Here is a 19,511-nt window from a genome sequence, read left to right as displayed (position 1 = left end):
TGTTTGGGTTAGATTATCTTTTAGCTTAATGGTGAACTGCAGTCCCACCAGACGCCCTGACATATCAGATCAGCTGCATTTCCTGACACGCATCAATTTTTGCAAACGCCAATTTTGGCTGGGTGTGATCATTATTAGCTGTCAATCAAGCAAACTAGTTGGTTATTATAAAATCATAATTTTAATATGATGCCAGTAACTGAATATCTTACTTCACTTTTCCTCAGGCATTTGAATTTGATGCTTCTAATTTATGATATCGGTCATGTAGTCCTGTAATTCAAATGACGTTTGAGCATTTGTAACCAGCTGTTGTGGTTTGTTTAACATGATGAAGCCTTTAAGTTGTGCAAGTTAGCAATAAAAACATTATGAAAACTATCCATAAACACTAAATGAGCTAAAATGCCATTTTAATCATCATCCAGATAATTTGTAGTGGTGACAGCATTCACTTGTGCAGCCAGGCAAATGTCATGTTTAATCTGAAATCTAACCCTGTTTGGGTTTGTCATTCCTACACAGTGACATTTAACTGCTCGTTTAATTGGAGTTTTTATGTCATGCTGATCTCGGTATGTAGAGATGTAATCCACAGATAGCTTGTTCTAAATTCAGAGCGGTGTTGGTTTTTGTCAGGTCAGGCCATCCCCTGCACACAGATGCTTCTTTAATTCAGGAAAAGACGAACCACAGCAATTAAAAAGAACACAAAGAAATCTTAGATTATCTTTATCTCATTTTGCTGTTTGACATACTTGATCAACTTGACTTTGATCACTGTTATAAATAAATGTTATAAATATCTCTATCTATCTATCTATCTATCTATCTATCTATCTATCTATCTATCTATCTATCTATCTATATATATATATATATATATATATATATATATATAGATGAATATATATATAGAGATGAATCCTATTCGGAGCACTAGGTGCGGTGACTCCCAAGATAGGCGAGTGGCTCCAGCAGATCCCGGGAACAACATCGGAGATCTCTGTCCAGAAGAGCGCAGTCCTGGGAACAGCTAAGATACTGCGCAGGACCCTCAAGCTCCCAGGCCTCTGGTAGAGGACCCGAGCTTGAAGGATAAACCGCCCGCAGGGGCGTGCTGGGTGTTGTTTATATATATATATATATATATATATATATATATATATATATATGCATTATATATCGTGCTCCTTGGTGCAGACGGATTGCAACATGATGAAAATCTGTCTGCTTTTAGACAGCAAATATTTGCAAAGCTTTGTCATTCTGTCTGAGAGTGATTGCCATCACTCCAAGTGTAACCACGATTGTTTGGAGACAGGTTCCCTCACTACATGGCGACCTGTACAATCTCCTTGCAAACAAAAGTGGTCACCCAGAGGTTGAGCATGCAACACCCTCAACCCCTGGGAGACATGTTGGCCACTGTTTCAGTCGGTGTCAGGGAACAACAAAATTAAATGCAGCCAACTTTTTTTTTTTTACAAGAATGTGGTAGTCTTATTTTTGCATTGGTGTGATTGAGCCTTAACTTGTGTTGAAGAACAGGAAAGAAACTTATAAAGGGGAAATGGTGGACAGTGGGAAGAAAGCTAAAAAAACTGGACTGGCACATTATTAAAATGGATAGTAATGATAGCTCACACCAAAGTCCTTTTAGAGGCAAAACTCACAACTTAGTCACCAGCTTGGGTAATCCTAGGCTCATTTGAGCAGTTATCCACTTGTTAAGTGATGATGTAAGAACCCTGGGTCCAAATTACACTGTTTTTATTAAGGTTCTGTTTTTAACATGTTTTAATGCTTTTGTATCTTGTTCTATTTAATCTGCACAAAAAGTCAGTGATCACTGTCGGTCTCTATCGGTTTTTATTACACTATTCATCGACAGCATGTTTTAAAGCTCAGTTTTTAAAACTTTACGGTGTAACTACAGCCCAGCCCATGCAGCAGTATATTAATGACTAACCTTGCATTGTAAATAGATTATCTCAGTTGTTCTCCCGATTGAAGTTCAGTCCGTTTACAGCATCCTACCATGCAATTGCATTTGTCCCTAACCATCGGAAACCCTCATGTGGGTGGAAAAAACATTAGTGTTCATCCTCCAGCTTCACTGTGCTAATGTGTTTACATTATGCTAACCCTAGCTGTGGCGCTAGCAATGACGTAGCACATCATTATATACCAGCTAGTCCAACTTCAGTAACCCCACAAACGTCACTGCTGTTTAGTTTTCTGTCTGCATTTATGTCGAAAGTGATATCAGAGGTGTACATTTTAATTTTTCAGAAATCCTTCAGTCAGAACATGGAATATCATCTTTAGATGGAAAGTAGCGAGCTAACTCCCTGCTAACGTCAAACTAAAACATATCATTTTATTAAAGATTTCATTTTAGACAGTTTATAACTCACCGTGATGCCGCAGTGTTTGTTTGACTTTGGGACCAGAAGCGGAGTTTGGATGTTGACTTAATGATGTCAGACTTAAAGAGTGGATTGGGTAGTTAAGCGTCATCTAAATGAACTCTAATAATGCCAGTAACTAGGGCATGGAAACTATATAGACTCACCCATCTGTACAGTTTAGAATTTGTGACTTAAAATACAAAACAAGGTTTAAGAAACTTTTTTAACTGAAAGTTGACTTTTGAATATCGTCTTTGCTATGTAAGAATTCTCCAACGGGTATTATAATTCAGGTTTTTGTGAGTGTTTCCCTCGTATAATGAAACCATTTCTATGTTTTGCCTTCTTAGGGGTGTTTGTAATTTCTTCAGTGAAGTATTGTAATATAGCATAGACGATTGTTTTTCAGTGCATAGTTATTGCAGAATCATTGTCATGTCATGTCATGCACTCTGTCATTATCACCTCCATTTTCTGGATTAGCTTCTTGGCCATAGTTGGAACAACATTTCCAGCGTTTTCTACATCAGTGAAAGAGCCAGTGGGAGGCGAAAAATGAGCTTGGTGGTTTTGTTCAGAACAGTGATAATCATATAGGATAGTCTGTGACTGTAGAGAAACAAAACATGATCAGAATGAATAAACAGCAACGTTTCGGAAGTGAGTTTACAGCTGTACAAACTTGAGGCTAAGCTCAGCCTGCACAGCAGTGATTAGTGTTAATGCTAACACTGGTATGGTAATATGTTAGAGTGCGTAACTTATTCTAATAGTTTTGTTGCATTTTTAATTAGCTCCAAACAACCAGAGATTTAACATAAAGTCATTGGTTTGCACTGCTAGATCATGACTTTAAGAATCTAACTAGTGTTTTGGTTATCTTGTTTGACATCTGTTGCAATGCTTTTATTTATGTTAGAATGTTTACCTGTATGCACCCTGTTAAAGAAAAAATCTCAAATGAAGGTATTTGTTAATTAGCAGAGAATTATAGATTTTTAAAAAGTCTGTGACTCTCCAAAGTTATTATTATTCTTAGAATAGATATAATTGTGTTACATTTATTAAAATTGGCTGAAAGATATTTCATTCAAAACTGTGAGTGCAAACTGTCTTTCATGGTGGTTTAAGAGGAAGAGTCAGTTAATTACTAAATATCTAGAATACATCGTCTTAGAAACGACGATTTAGTGTTAAGAAGTCATTTCCTTGCTACCTCGAAGATATTAGCTGTCCAGTACTTTGACATGAACTCACTGACTCTAAACCTTTTATGCAGCTACAGAAGGCATTTTAACACCATCGCCATCCAGGTAACAAGGAAATGATGTCCTTCACAGACCTTCCTGATTGGCTGCTAGCTAGCTCAAAATTTCAACCCACTACCTGAAAAGCTGTTTTTTTCAAATTTTTGACTTATTAACTCAAAATTTTTGTTATGGAAGCCTTTTTTTCCTTTCAGTGGGGGAAACGAGCTTCCACTGAGACTGCATTAATGCTGACACAGTCCTGTAACATGAACTATAGCTAAAGAGCGTGGTGGCCTACAAAAGGACACTCTTTGTGCTTCTGTGTTTAAACAGTTTGTGTTGCATTCTTCATTAATGAGATGCCACTATATTGTGTTGCTCAGCAAATATCTGACAGCTGTGTCCGTATGTGTTCCTGCCTGCCTCCTGAACAAACAGCTGCAGGACTGACCAGCCACCTCCCTTCTTCTGGCGGTCAGCATTTTAGTATCTTCAAAGCTTTAATCCTCAAACTCCACAGCTTCGTGCCCTGCGCTTCTCAAAGTCCGACCATGTCCACATTGTGGCAGATAACTTTTAAAATGCTGTCCGCATATGGAAATTTATGTCCACTCTAGCATTTTCAGACCTCTTCTTCTTATTCTTCTTTTTTTTTTTTATTTCTTTTTTGAAAAGTTGTCTGTCCACTCTCAAACTTGAAAGCAACATCAAAGCTGGGCATTACATCATGCGGAGGAGCGGGACAGCCACAGGCCGGTTACTCTGCAGAGTCTGCTGCAGAAACCTTCAATCACCTTCTGTTCTCTGGCACCACAGAGGTGGATTTGTCACTCAAAATGCTGTGCAATAGATGAGTGTGGTTCTTTTAAGAGACCCAACTGTAACGTGAGGCTTTGTGACATCGTTAATAAACAAGTGTGGGAGCGCCTTTTTTAGTAACGAGAGAGATGTTGTTTCTAACTCGTCTCTTTTTACGTGCCTTGCTGATTTCACAAAATGTAACAATTTCAATGTTTTTAACTGTTTGTTTAGTAAAATTGAGGATTTTGCTATTTTTGGCATGCTTCTTCGTGTCTGGTGATGTCGCCACAGCCGACAGCTCTTTTGCTGAAGTTGGTTCAATCTGTCGAGCCCCGTCAAATTCTACTTTCAACTTCTTGTGCTTTCTTTCGGTCAATTTCAGGTAAACATGAAAGTGTTAAAATGGCATCATCATATAAAGAGATTTATAGCAAAGGAGGCTTAGATTTGCCTTTGAATGTGGCGTAAATTGCCTTGCTGATACCTTTTGAGGTTATAAGTATCATGGCATGATACTCGATGATGAGAGGCAGGAAGGAGAATGGCTTAAACTGAGAAAAAAAAAGACTTGAACTCGTAATACTGAACGTAGTTTAGGTAGTCCTGAAAACATTGCGCAGTGACCCATGATCCTCAAAAAAAAAAGGAGAAAAAAAAAGCCTTCCAGCGATGTTACTATTTCTTCTCAAGGACGAGTTTATTGGTGCTAATGAATGGGTATTTGTGCTGTAATGTTTGTGTTTGTAGCGTGATTGACAGCTGGTTGGCCACGTCTCCTTCATCCAGGGCCTTCCCTTTTCACTGATTACTGTGTCAGTGTGTCTGCATCACACAGACACAAACACACACATGTTATGCAGACACATGAGGGGCTGGGGGTTGGGGGCAGCACCGTGGTTCTCCCATTAGGCCGAGCTGGAAAAAAACCCAACAAAACACACACAAACAAAACAGCACCACATACGCGCTCATGCATATTGAAATGCAGGCATGTATGTGTAATATGCATCTGATTGAATGTCTTTGAGAGCATAAATATGTGTCTGTGTGTGGCCGTTTGCTTTGTGTATGTTAATGGTCAGCCTCAAGGTAAAATGCATTAGTATTCAGTGATGATGCTGGTCGTTCTAAAAAGCTCTCATGGTGCCAGTGAACTCTCCCGCTCTCTCTGTCTCTCGCTCTCTCTGGTTCCAGTTTTTCAAACATGCTATCATATTCTCCGGCCCCTGTGGATGGGTTTATAATTAAAAGTGCTCCGGCTCTTCTAATATGAGTGGTATGGCTGTGATTTAGACTACATGGCACAGACTGATCAGATAAAGCCAGAGAGTTGTGCTTCGTTGCAGCTAAGCTTATTCACACTGAGAGCGCTGATCCCCTCTCGCTTTCTCTCCGCCATGTTTTCCTCTTTAAATCTTGCTCTTGTGCTTTTCTCTTCTTTTTTCCTCTCTCTCTCTGGATGCCTTTTAGGCCTTTGCTCCTATTGGTCATCACTTTGTGTTTGGTTTTTCTTTTACACCTTTTGAGTAAAACTCCACCTCTTTTTATACCTAAATGCAGATGTAATTGTGTTACGAGCTCAGTGACGCGCAGACAGTGTTTGCGGTGCATGCACACTAGGTGCATTTCAGATTTTCTGATGCTTGAGTTTCTGTCTTTTCAAGCAAAGTTCTAGAGAATCGCTTAGCCTGTGTGCAAGTGATTTTACGAGGGCATAAAAATGCTACTGGGTTATTGTTTTCAAATAAAAGACACACAAAATGAAAGTAACTAGGTATTTATTTCTTTAAAATAAGAATACAAATGAGTTCATGCAGAACCTGTTGTTAAACAAACCCCCACCCCCACCCACTTCCTGTCACAGCTGATCGTAGATTCAACAAGCACACTAACTGTGTGCACACATTGCGTTTCTACTTTGGAGAGAAACTCATTTAGTTCATACAAATGTAAAAAAAGGAAAAAAGTTTGAGCTCTTGCTTTTGAAATTAAGGCATTTGAAGAAGATGGTGCTTGTAGCAAAACAGTCCTGCTTCACAGTGAAAGAATACCAGCAGACTGAGAAAAGCTTGTGCTGATGACACCAAACTTTCCAAATGCTCTCATCTTGTTTGTTATTATCAGCCTTAATAGCATTTTTCTCATCTTATGAACTGATGAATGAATGAACTTTGTCAGGAGGCATGAGTGAAGCCTTCTTCTTAATCCATTATTCACTGATGTCATTGATAAGTACATATCATATATGTATGTGTGTGTGTGTGTGTGTGTGTGTGTGTGTGTGTGTGTGTGTGTGTGTGTGTGTGTGTTGGGGGGCTGATTCGGTGAGTTTGAAATGTGATTCTCTCCTTGCATCTCCTTCTCACCTTTTCATCCCTCTATACCCCTCATCCCCTCTCTGCCCTTCTCTCCATCCTGCCATTCATGCCCCCTCTCCTCTCCTTTGCAATCTTCTCCAGCTGCCCCCACCCTCACCCTCCAACCCTGTGTGACAGACAGGGTGTCCTCACCTTGTAACGATCAGTGACATCCAATATGTTTGGCTTGGGGATCATCCCCTGTGTGTCCATTGTGCGTTGTGTTAAACGCTTTATTGATTAGCCATGAGTTAATTACGAATTACATCAAGACTGTGTGTGTGTGTGTGTGTGTGTGTGTGTGTGTGTGTGTGTGTGTGTGTGTGTGTGTGTGTGCAGGGGGTCTTGCACACTTCTGCAAGAACCATCCTATAGGCCTATAGGCAAGCATCTCAACATTACCATGTTACATGAGTCACCCCCGCCCCTTTTCCCATTAACACCCATGCATTTATGACATTTCCCAGTTATAGTTATAAGCACTTTAAGGTCATGCAATATTATTATTATTTATTTATCTTTGCTCTGTGATTGTGTAGTGAGAAGTGAGAAGGGTTTGCTGCTATTTTGCACCCTGGACACTTAATTGTGTGGAGTCCAGAAGTTGACACACCCTGTGCAAAATCCACAGCAGACCTCTGGAAGCTAATGTATTCTGGATTTAAGCTCCATTGTAAAAAAAAAAAAAGAAAAAAGAAAAAAAAAAGGAACATGCACCTGACCTGCTCTGCTGCAGCTCTGCAACACAGCCCCTCACATCTGACTTCTGCCAGTTATAATCCAGTTATCATAATAATAATAATAATAATAATAATAATAATAATAATAATAATAATATCTTTGCAATCTGCAACTGCAAGCACTTTTTCCAGCCTTTCCCCCCCTCCTTTTTATCCCGTGTCAGTTTCTCTTTGACATTGCCGTGTACTTTGCAAAAAGAAAAAAAAAGAAGAAGAAGAAGGAAAAAAGGAGCGAAAAAAAATCTTTATCAAATCCCCATTCTGAGGCTTTCAATAAGGCAGGCCATTACCTCACTGGCGCTTTTGTTCGGCCTATACAAGAGAGAACAAAATGGTTATTCAGGAGGACGCTTTAGATTTTTATTGTGGGCTCGCTATTCACAAAGAGCACCGTTATTGTATTAAAAAGAACCATCTGTGGCAGAAACAATGGCTTCAAATTATCTGTGAATACCCAGTGAACAAAATATAAAGCTTTTTCCTGCTCATTATGTGGGCTAAGCTAGGGGGTGGAAGATAGGAGAGGAGAGGCACAGACTTTGCTATAACTGACTTTTGTTGTTCTTGCTTGCATTCTTCTCCTTTTTAAATCGGCCCCCTTTTCACATTGTGTGTCGCCATAAACGGCTTTTTCTTGTTGCAGGGCTAGCGGAGAGGAGACAGCGGAGAGCTCCAGACAGACGACGGGGCTGCACGCCGGGATCTGCACGCCGACAATCGCGCACCGAAAGCGCACGGACTACCAGTTGTTGGTGGTTGGTGGCTCGGGTCGGGGGGGATACGAACGGAAAGTGCGGGCTGGGTGCCGGCGACTGGAGCTCTGCCCCGGACAGGCTGAGGCTCCATCAGCGGTGGGAGAGATAGACACGAAGGAGGCTGAGCGACATGGCAACTTGTTTAATTTCTGCCAATCAAGACGAGAGGAAGACAACTCCCAAACTGGCAGTAAGTTGGAGTGCGGCGGAGTGGAGAAGCCCTGTGCGTGTTGGTGTGTGCGTGTGCGTGTGTGTGTCAGTGTGTGTGTGTATAAAACAGTGTTGTGGAATGACACTGCCTGGAATCATGAGCTTGACTGACTGTCTGTGTTGTTGTCGGCCGGTTTGGTTTTCGTGTAGCTCAAAAATCATTTACATTTAAAAATTATTTAAATTGATTTAGCTTGATAAAAATATAAAAACACATTCTAATTTTTTATTTTAAAAACTCACGAGTATCATAGTATTTGCTCTGAGCTGTGTTCCAAACCAACCCCGGCTTATTGTTGTTACTTACAGGCTTAATTTACGCGCCTCTGTGCTTACTGTATTCGGACCGCCATAAATTTACAGTAAATCCACGTTTACATTTTACTTACATTTCACATTTTCTTACATTGTATCTTCTTTTTTTCATAATTCCTCGATGTCTTTTATGTTTAATGACATCAGTTCAGTTTTGCAATGTCTTTAAACTTTAGAAGCTTGACCATATAATCGAATTTATTTAATTCACTTTGACATTTTTAGTTCTGTCATTTAAAAAATCAACAGCAAATCGTGTTTAAATATTTAACCTGCTTGATCTTATATATATATATATATATATATATATATATATATATATATATATATATATATATATATGTGTGTGTGTGTGTGTGTGTGTGTGTGTGTGTGTGTGTGTGTGTGTGTGTGTGTGTAAAACAATCTCTTCATGTATTTTGTATTATTCGCGTTATTAATTATGGTGAAGATTCTGCTTAGATTATTTCTTGTTTGCTTCTTTAGCCCTTGTGGCAAAAAACAAAAAACAAAAACAAAAAAAAGAAGTTTATTTCACCTGAAACAACAAATGTGGTTTTTATTTTGTTTCACTGTAACGGGAGTAAATCCCTTCATAGATTTTGCCATGTGTTGCATTTGAAAATTGTCACCGGTAAACTCTGATCATTGAGATCCTCTGTAGAAGGATTCTGACAGGAGATACTTGAATCATTTTCCACCCATACTTGTTTTTAAAAAATACTCTTGCAGAGATTACGTCACCTAAATTGGTGCAACCACATAAACAGCATTTTTAGCTTCACAGCCCGCTGCGTGTTTGCAGTTTTTCACCCCAAACCTGGTGAATATACCATGGGGGCTTACAAGTGGTCCGAGGGGGCCGCCCCACTGGTTTCTCCCTTTTTTTCCTTCTTCTTCTTCTTCTTCTTTTTTTTTTTTTTTTTTTTTGTTAAACAAATTCAGGATGATTGCGGATGCATGGGGCCATTCCCGACTGGCTGGGGCCTGCTTTCAGAGAACCGCAGAGCCCCGCTGTTCCTTTATTATCATAAGCAGATTAGAGGTAGGGGGAACACACTCAGATGCAGATAGCAGCCGAGCGGCCCATTTCAACCTTGCATTAGAATGGACCGAGCTGCATGTGTCGCCTCTCGCAGCCTTTTAAGCACAAGATGAATCTTATGTAAGGTTGCCGGGGGCCGGCATAATGAGTGCACGAGGGAAGGGGTGGGTGCGTGGGGGATCCGCTCCTCTATTTATTATCAAATGATTAAAAACAAAAACAACAGAAAATCGTCATAATAAGGCCCGATATGTTGACTTTCAGTTGGGATTTCATCTGGTTGAAACGGAATTTTTTCAGGTGTGTGGACTTCATCTCTCTTTAATTATCGTGACTCTCTGGCTTAGCGATCCAGGCCAGGAGATGTGTGACAGGTGACTCGGGTTTTTCGGAGCTTTTTTATTACAATATATTCAGTATATATTTTTTTGTCTAAGGGCGGTTTTTGTGATAAAAAAAAATACTGAGGTTTTTAGACTCTTCTTTTTTAAGCATTTCCTTGGCGTTGAACTGAACTTCTAACTCATCCTCTACTCCCCTCAAGTTTTGCAGTCGCGTGTAGGTCCCGTGTTCTCCACTAGGCGGCACTGGTGTCACGCAGCACAGAGGCTCTGGGCACCTCAAATGCAGTTTGAGCGCGGGGGGGGGGGGAGAGAAAGAACTAAAACAAGTGAAACTAACACTTCCAGCACAGACCCCTCCCCACAACAAAAACTTTTTTTTTCCTCCCAGAGACTCTAAAGCCTGATAGTTTCGCACTCTGCGGCATGTGTTTCCCTACACGGTAATCTCGGCCTGCTTCGGCCTGAGGTGAAGCAGGTGGAGGCCGCTCTTTCCTCTCTCTCTCTCTCTCTCTCTCTCTCTCTCTCTCTCTCTACCCCCCCCCCCCGCCCCCCCCTCTGTCTCTCACACACTCACACACACTTTATTTGGCTGACACGCTCGTTCGGGCTCACTGAATGAGCTGCGCCTTTTGTGCAAACACACTTTATCTTAAAATATTCCTCACCTTTATTTCTCCCCCTCCTCGCGTCCCCCGGTAAGGCCTTACTTCGCCCTCTCTCTCTCTCGCTCTCTCTTACACACACTACAAAGCCCTAACAACAACAGCAGCACTCGCAGTGGAAGTGACGTGGAGTAGGGTCTTTGTCCGGACAGATGTAGCGACAACATCCCAAACAAAAAAGCGCTTATTTGTGCTGAGATGAGCCCGTCTGCCTTCTGTGTGTTGGCATTCAACTTCACTAAAAGGGACAAAAAGGGGGGGAAACATCTTGGATTACCTTTCCTCTTTTCAACGCTAAAAACCAGCTCATAACCCCCCGGCCCTCCCTCCTTCATACGCACACACACTCACAAACGCACACACACACTCAGACACACAGTCATTCGATGCTTTGAGTTAACTAACAAAGTTTATTTAAGTGTTGTTGTGCTTTTGTTCTGATGGATGTGGGTGGTGGTGTTGGTGAGCGATTGTTGTAAGCGGAGGGGAATGAGTGACTTTTCGATTTTGGGGACGAGGGTTAGCTCCCGCAGGCTGTGGCTTGTGTCGGACGCTGTCTCCACCTTTAGGGTCGAATGATGCTGAACATGTTTGATAGTTGCGCATGTGCGTTTGACTCCCAGCTGTGGATTTGTTGTTAGAAGTAAAGTCTAAAGGCTCTAAAAATCATTTCCTGAACGTTTATACTGTCATTTATTCTGTTTAGTTTTTTATCCAACTTTAACTTTCTGTGTGGGGCTAAAAGTTTGCAAGCAGCCACTTTCTCGCTTCTGCATCACGCGCTCTCTCAGTATGAAGTGTGGAAATAATCATCAAGTGCTCCCATTAACATGTTCCCACAGAAAAATCCCCATCAGCCTGGAAATAGTAAATATGTACTTGGTATTGGCCATATGGGCACCCTGTGTATGTGTGTGTGGCTCTCTCTGTGTGTGTCTGGGGCAGGCAGACTCCGCCCCTTTATGCTAATTAAGGTCTCCCATTGGCGTGTCGCTGGGAAAAAGGCCGGCTCTGATTGGCCGAGTCGAACCCATTTATACGCTGACAGCCCCCGGTCGCATGAATGGTTGTCTATTAACTTGTTTCACAAACTATCCGGAGTTGTCACGGCTCGGCTCGGGCGGACAGAGGCGAAAAAGTGCGGGTTTGTTGACGCTCGTTTTCGGAGAAGCGACGGGAGAAGTTTTGTGGACACAACATTAGCGGGGAGCTGTTTTGGAAGAAGGCTCTCTCTCTGCGCGCTGAGAGGGAGAGAGAGAGGAAAACAGAGCGAGTGTCTGTGTGTGTGCGTGAGCCTGTGTGTGCGTGTCTCTGTGTGTGTGTGCGTGTGTGTGTATATGCGTGTGTGTGTGTGGAGAGAAGCGGCTTGATGCTTGTTGTTTTTGTCCAGAGAAAAGTTGCATAGAGAAATCCCGGCAGGTAACTTTTCGCTGCAGCCCTGCTCGCTCCTCACTGTCCGCTCCTTTGGCTGCTGGAGTTTTTCTCTTGGCTTCTTTGTTTTTTAACATTTTTTTTTCTGGGATTCAACTTTTTTGAAATTAAAAATCTGTTCCCGATGTATAACATGATGGAGACTGAACTGAAGCCCCCAGCTCCCCAGACCAACACGGGGGGCACGGGCAACACCAACACGTCCGGCACCGGCAACAACCAGAAAAACAGCCCCGAGCGGGTCAAGAGACCCATGAACGCCTTCATGGTGTGGTCCCGGGGACAGAGGAGGAAGATGGCGCAAGAAAACCCCAAAATGCACAACTCGGAGATAAGTAAGAGGCTGGGCGCAGAGTGGAAACTCCTGTCGGAGAGCGAGAAAAGACCTTTCATCGACGAAGCCAAGAGACTGCGGGCCCTGCACATGAAGGAGCACCCGGATTACAAATACCGGCCCCGGCGGAAAACCAAGACCCTCATGAAGAAGGACAAGTACACCTTGCCCGGTGGGCTGCTGGCTCCGGGAGGCAACGGGATGGGGACCGGGGTCGGGGTCGGGGCCGGGCTGGGCGGCGGAGTGAACCAGCGCATGGACAGCTACGCCGCGCACATGAACGGCTGGACCAACGGGGGCTACGGCATGATGCAGGACCAGCTGGGTTACCAGCACCCGGGGCTGAACGCGCACAACCCGAGCCAGATGCAGTCCATGCACCGCTACGATATGAGCGCCCTGCAGTACAACTCCATGACCAGCTCCCAGAGCTATATGAACGGCTCCCCGACATACTCCATGTCCTATTCCCAGCAAACCACGCCAGGGATGACCGCCCTGGGCTCCATGGGGCCATCCTCGGTGGTGAAGTCCGAGTCCAGCAGCTCCAGCCCGCCCGTTGTCACCTCGTCATCCCACAGGGCCGCCCCGGGCTGCCAAAGCGGGGATCTGAGAGACATGATCAGCATGTACCTGCCCGGGGCGGAGGTCAGCGAACCGACCGCCCAGACCAGGCTACACATGTCCGGGCACTACCAGAGCGCCGTGCCCGGGACGACGATCAACGGCACGCTGCCGTTAACACACATGTAAGAGACATGAAAGCAAGAAAGAAAAGGAGAGAGAAAGAGAAAGAACTTTTATAAGAGAAACTGTGGACTACTTAACGTTGGACTATTTTTGTACAGAAAAATTTCGGGGTGGGAAAAGTTGTATAGAAGTCTCCAAGAAAAAGAAAAAAGGGACACACGACTCTTTTTTATTTTGTCTTTTTTTTTGTCTCACATTTTATTCTAAGGAAGCTCTAGAGGAACGGTAGGAGATCCCCCACCACCGCCACAGCCACCATCCCCACCCCCTTTCACTGACGGATGAAGTTTGGAAGACTTTAGAAAGTGGGAGTCGCAATCAAAAAATGTTTTATTATTGCAATCACCCTTTTGTACAGTATTTATCAAAGAAACATTACAATCAGACGAAATTTGTTTGTTAAACTGCAAAAGGTTGCATATTTCTTTTTCTATTTCTCTTTTTTTTCTTCGATTTGTTTCATTTTTCCTGTTTTATATAAAGCAACGCCAGTTCTGCAGGTAAAAATATAAAAAAAACAAAAAAAGTGAAAGATAGCAGAGCTGAAATTCTTATGGGAGCTCATTTAACACTTCACAACACTGGAAAGAAAAAGGGGACATGAAACGAAGCAGGTAAAACTGCTCTTTTTGTTGTTGTTGTTGTTTTCATTTTTAAAGGCAGCATTACTAAACATTTTATTTCTTGGAAAAAATATATATATATTAAAAAAACGACGCCTTTTTTGTTTTTCCTCTCAATGCAGCTTAAAATATAGGTTCTTAATTTATATTTCCGTCTCCCACTTTTCATCTGTTAGAGGTATATGACGCTTGTACTTTTTATTTTTTATTTTCTAATTGATTTGTACAATTTCTGTATATTTCCTGTGATATTTTAAGTTTTTATTTCAAAAAGAAGAAAAATTGTTTTGGGTTTTTTTTTTCATTCCCGTAGTTGTATTTTAAGAATTGTGGCCTGTACGCAGAACAGCCAACCACTCCATGTATATATACTGGAACTAATACCATCCTTATAACAGTTACAATTTCAGCTGAGTATATATTTTTTTTTCAATATGCAGTTTGAAATGAATAAATTTTGGAAATTTGGATACTTGAAATTGTTTGAGTTTTGATTTGATTCATCACTGGGTTTTCTTTATCTTGTTGTAGTTGTTGTGTGCCAGGCAGTCATCACATGTTAAGTTGTCATCTGTCTTCTTCGTCTTCTTTTAAATGTGTACTGTAAATTCTAGTATTCTTAGTATTCTACTAAGTGCTTACAGAGTACAGCTTTGGGGCGACATGCCTCCTTTAAAGTCCACAAATAACTGTGCGTCGTGGTTAACCACGTTTCTATTTTCTAGTTCCTGCGGATGGCCACATCAAGCCCAAAGTTTGTTGCCTGTTTCCTAAAAAGTGGGGGGAAGATTTTTCCACCAAAATACCCATCATCCCCAGGTATAGACTGTCATTTCTCCTCTTTTATAATTATTACTATTAAGAGCCGGTTTACGGTTTGATGTTTTTTCTTTCTCTTTTTAAAAATGTAATATACAAACTACATTTTTTCCCTTTCTTTCTTTTGTTCTTCTTGGATTACTGGGCCTTCTTTTGTAAGGCTGATAGATGACTGATCATGCAGGAGCGCTAATGCCAGGCGCAGATCTGATTCCAGGTTATTTTAGATTAGAGAAGAGAATGTGTGTCATCCGTGGGTTTTTATTGTCTGCTGACACCGTGTTGCAGTGTTTTTTGTGTTTGTTAAGGAGTATTTTCAGCAGCTTAAACCTTTGAGTTCAGGCTTTATTTCCTCTCGTTCATTGAGTTTATCCAATAATAATGATAATACTAATGATAATAATAATAACAGCAACAATAATATCAGTTTTGGAAGCTTTCTCTGTGTTTCTCTCACTCCTTTCAAAACACGGAGCTGGCTTATCAGGCTGAAATAGACCAATTAGGTGGAAATTGAAGGTGGAGCCCTCTTGAAGGGAGCCTGGCCGGGATGCTTTTTCCTCGGCCGTGTAATAGCTCCACGCCGATACTCGAGTGTGGTCATTTTAATTTTAATGTTTAATCAAACGGGCCCTGCTGTTTCCCGTTAACCCCGCTTCTCATGGTTCAAGCTCTCCGGTGACTTGCTGCACACCACCACCACCACCACCATCCACCCTTATCCACCCTCATCCACCCTCTGCCTTAATAAACAAAAAACAAAAAAACAAACGCATACAGAACAGACTCCAAAATAATCCACCCATGCACCTTTCTGCCAACCAGGCGGATTCCTCCCAATCATAATCATAATAATAATAATAATAATGATCCTTATGATGAGCTAACAGCTCGCCCTGAATTTAACAAACGGTTTTAAATCTGTGGGGGGAGAGTGTGTGTGTGCGCGCGCGCGCATTGGGCCGTTGTGTCTTGCAGGCTGTGTCCCGGGGGAGCGGCAGATGAAGAGGCCCCTCGGTATTCATCCGTCCAGTTCTCCATCTCCCTCCCTCTCTCGCTTCCTCCTAATCGGACCTTTCGCAGGTCAGGGGATCGTTGGGAGTCCCATTAATTATTGATGTAAACAGTTGAATCGGTTGTAATAGCCGAGAGCGCTGGTGATAAACAATTTGTTTTATTAATTAATTTATTCCTGCTTAAAAAAAGAAAGAAAAAAAAGCAGACGCGTAAAGATCTCCTGTTATGTTTCCAGGAGCGCCGTGGGCCCCTGCAGGCCCACGGGGCCCCGCAAAATGATCATTTTTTTTCCCGGCTGAGCGTGGCACCTTTGATGTGATGGAGGGGAAAAACCTTTAAAAGGCAAAGAACACCAAACATGCTCGATGGGCAACTTATATTTTCCGTGGCGTGTCATAAGACCTGTGGCTGACTGGTAAAGACTTCCATGTGGACACAGGATGCTTGACTTGAGGCCGTGGGCAGCTTTTATTATATTATTATATTAATGCTCCTATTTTCTATTACTGCCCCATACCCAGCCACTTTTTTTTGTTTGTAACCCTTCTGTAAATGGTTTGCTCGCTGTGTGAGCGAGGCAGTCACAAACTAGGACACTGTGAATGTTCACTCGGAAAACACTGATATCGCGCTATCTCGGTAGAAAAATATTAGCCCCGCATTTAACCCCGCGTGCTTTCCAAAATCTGAGCTGGTCTGAGAGGCTCTGAGCTCCGAGCCCGGCGTTCCTGTTCAAACAGCACAGCTGATAGCGGGAATTAAGTGGCCTGCCTAAAACGTTACACCCCACATGTGGTGTTATTAGTCCACGGGGACGCTTTGAACGCGTCTCAGTGTTCAGATGTATGTTTGCTGCACTTTACGCAGTCAGGTGTGTTTTGTTTGGCCCGTGTAGGTTGAAGCTGGGAGGCCCGGTTGAGGTGTTCCCCTTCATCCTTTCGTTCACCCATTACTCCCCCATCCGACCGTTCATCCATCCATCCATCCATCCATCCATCCATCCATCCATCCACCCACCCATCCTTCTGTTCCTCGCGTGCAGAGTCTGGCTGCCCCAGCTCGAGGATATTTGGCCTGCAACAGGTGGTAAGCGCGCGCCTCCTGTTTTTTTTACGCCTCGGGTTAAAAAAAAAAAGAAAGAAAAGAAAAGCAATAAGCTCTCAGATGTTATCTGTGATAACCTGGTGTGCGTCTGTGCCCATATTGACGTGCGTGTTCCGTTACAAAGGTGTTTCTATTAAATGCAATTAAAAATATATAAATTAATGACTGTAAAAAATAAAAAGCAGCGCAGCTTCTAACAGGACATCAAAGTGGAGCCGAGCATTTTGTGTAAACGCTGTGAAGTGAGCTCAGATTAAACTGGCTCAGCGAGGCCTGCTGGAATTTCAATGTAAATAAATGAAGAAACGGTGGATCGAGTCAGACCTGTCATTTATCCTGGACAAAATCCAAATCCCGTGTTTGTTGTTCAGATTATATTATTATTTATTATTTAATTAGGTCAAATGACCCACCTACCAAACGCGCGTGCACACACACGCAAACACAACGAGCTTAGTGGCCTGTAATCCCACGAGAGCCACTTTCCCTTTTCACCCACCACGCAAATAATAAGGGGGGGGGGGGGGGGGGCGCTGACGTCACCCGCACATGAAGCGTCTATCTCCGTTTTCATAAAATCGCTGTATGATTTTTTTTTTCTTGCAGGTTTTTTACAACATAAAAACTCTACCAAGTGTACACGCGCTGGCTTTGAAACCAAGCCGTTATTATTATTATATAGCTAATAACAATTATTATTATTTTTATTGTTATTTTTATTATTTTAACAAAAGGCAGACACAAGACTAAATGGGAAACATGTTTAGTAATAAACGAGCCGTGATGAGACAAAACAAACAGCCATGGATCTGTGTGTGTTTTTATCATTCTGTCTGTGTAACTGACGCCATGTTTAAATGTCGGTCAGAGCACGATCACGGTTCCCTAAATAAGGGGGAACCCAGCCATCCCCTTGTTCTCGGGCCGGGTGCGGGGTACGTGAAAAAAATTGGACCGCTTCTATAAATAATCCCAAACGCCCTGTTTAGATCCGTCCTCTCGTGTCGCGTCGTTATTCTGCATCCCTCAAGTCTTTTTGTTTTTTAAGGCTGCCTGACATCTCTGCCTGCATCACAGCGCAGAGAAGAGTTGAATAGCAAAACTGTCAGAGCAGAGAGCTGTCGTGTGTTTCAGCTGCCCGTGTGTGTGTGTGTGTGTGTGGAGCGCAGAGGGACTGAATGGCAGCCAGTAGCCTGCTGATCTAGCGCAGGTGCAGGGGTTCTCTCTCTCTCTCTCTCTCCCTCTCTCTCCCGCTACTGCAGTGAATAGGACCACACACTGACACAGACCAGCATGCCATCAGCCTCGCGCTGCTCTCGGCCTGCATTCTCAGAGGCTCGAGGCCTCTGCGACAGCCCCCACCCACCACCCCTCACTCCCTCTCCCACCACTTCTCCCCCTCCTCCCCCACCCCGTCACTCGTAGCTCCAGCTCCCGTTTATCATCTCCGCTCATTGATGCTGACAGCTTTATAGAGCGCCATCATTAAGGACATGCACAGTTTGAAGGGGGATCACGACTCTTTAGTAAAAAGCAAAGAAAAAATCCCCACAACCAAAACACCAGTGTCTCTGTTTCACCGTGCGGTGCCTCAGGTGTCCGCGTTTTGTTCTTTTCGTGTCCTCCATCGGCCGTGAACGCGCACGTACAAAACTTTGGAATTCACTCCCGTTTGCAGTAACATTAAAGTTGCTTGATTGTTGTTGTTGTTTTGGGGGTTTTTTTTGCTTTACTTTCCATTGTGCCTAAACTCTTTTTTAAATATCCATCACTAACTGCATGTCATTACGAAATCTGCATTCCGTGTTCCCGAATGACACTTGTAAAACTCGTGTTTCACACCCACGCGGTTGCATAAACGTGATGTAGCCTACTCCTGCACTCTACTTACTTTGTTACTTTTTTAAGGCCTTTTAGAAATTAGCGCTGCAGGCCTCGCTTAAAGGCCTCCCGGGCTTCCTGAACCTCAGTGGAACATAATGTAAGGGCTGCAGATCGATTAAATTTTCTTGATTAAAGCTGATCATGGAACTGATCATATACGCCTCATTTTGCTTCTTGTATAAAAACTGAAGCCAGGATAAAGAAGGCTGGGAGAGGGATGGATACAGAGGGATGTGAATATTTTTTTCCCCTCTGGCTAAAACAACGTAAGGCCTGGCGCAGGTTGCTGTAGCCTGGTAGGAAACCTCTCTTGCCATGCGCTAAAACGGACCCGAGCTTTGCCACAAAAACGAGTAGAGTCGATAAATTAGAGGGCTCATTAGAGGAAAGAAATCTTTACTGTTCACGGGCCACTTACAATATATTTGGAATGAATTCTAAACTCCATATATTTATATATATATATCGAATCGAATTTAATAATTAAGGATAACTTTAATTATTTTAATCTTTGTTTCCTTGCATGCCGGTTTAATGTAGCTGTACTTTCAGTCTTCATTTCTGTCATACACTCATTAAAAAATCTAGAAATAAAAAAACACACACACACATACAAAATGCAAGTATCAAAAAGCACATTGTCTTATAACTAATTC

At 42.5% G+C, this 19,511-nt stretch overlaps 2 protein-coding genes across 14 annotated transcripts in view; both read left to right on the top strand.

The window, feature by feature from the left end:
• The window catches only part of LOC309692457 (uncharacterized protein), a 185,512-nt gene that overhangs the window by 131,114 nt on the left and 34,887 nt on the right, over nt 1-19,511 (top strand). For 7 of the 13 annotated variants that reach the window (XM_082510990.1, XM_082510981.1, XM_082510988.1 and 4 more), the window contains exons 2-3: nt 8,206-8,507; nt 14,757-14,850. In XM_082510990.1, coding sequence (XP_082367116.1) covers nt 8,206-8,507; nt 14,757-14,850 — 396 coding nt within the window. Of the gene's footprint in view, nt 1-8,205; nt 8,514-14,756; nt 14,851-19,511 lie in introns of those variants that run through there. The other 6 variants (XR_014272314.1, XR_014272315.1, XM_082510992.1 and 3 more) reach the window with 2 other exon arrangements.
• Nucleotides 10,897-14,510, top strand: sox2 (SRY-box transcription factor 2). The gene has a single exon (XM_082509641.1). It carries the CDS (start codon nt 12,449-12,451, stop codon nt 13,409-13,411), a length of 963 nt encoding a protein of 320 aa, XP_082365767.1. The 5' UTR covers nt 10,897-12,448; the 3' UTR covers nt 13,412-14,510.

Source organism: Aulonocara stuartgranti, assembly GCF_965226115.1.
Source record: "Aulonocara stuartgranti genome assembly, chromosome: 17".
Lineage (NCBI taxonomy): Eukaryota > Metazoa > Chordata > Actinopteri > Cichliformes > Cichlidae > Aulonocara > Aulonocara stuartgranti.
This window is presented reverse-complemented; position numbering and strand designations above follow the sequence as displayed.

Excerpts from the sequence above, each read along its gene's own strand:
- sox2 (XM_082509641.1), top strand. The coding sequence starts at position 12,449 with ATGTATAACATGATGGAGACTGAACTGAAGCCCCCAGCTCCCCAGACC.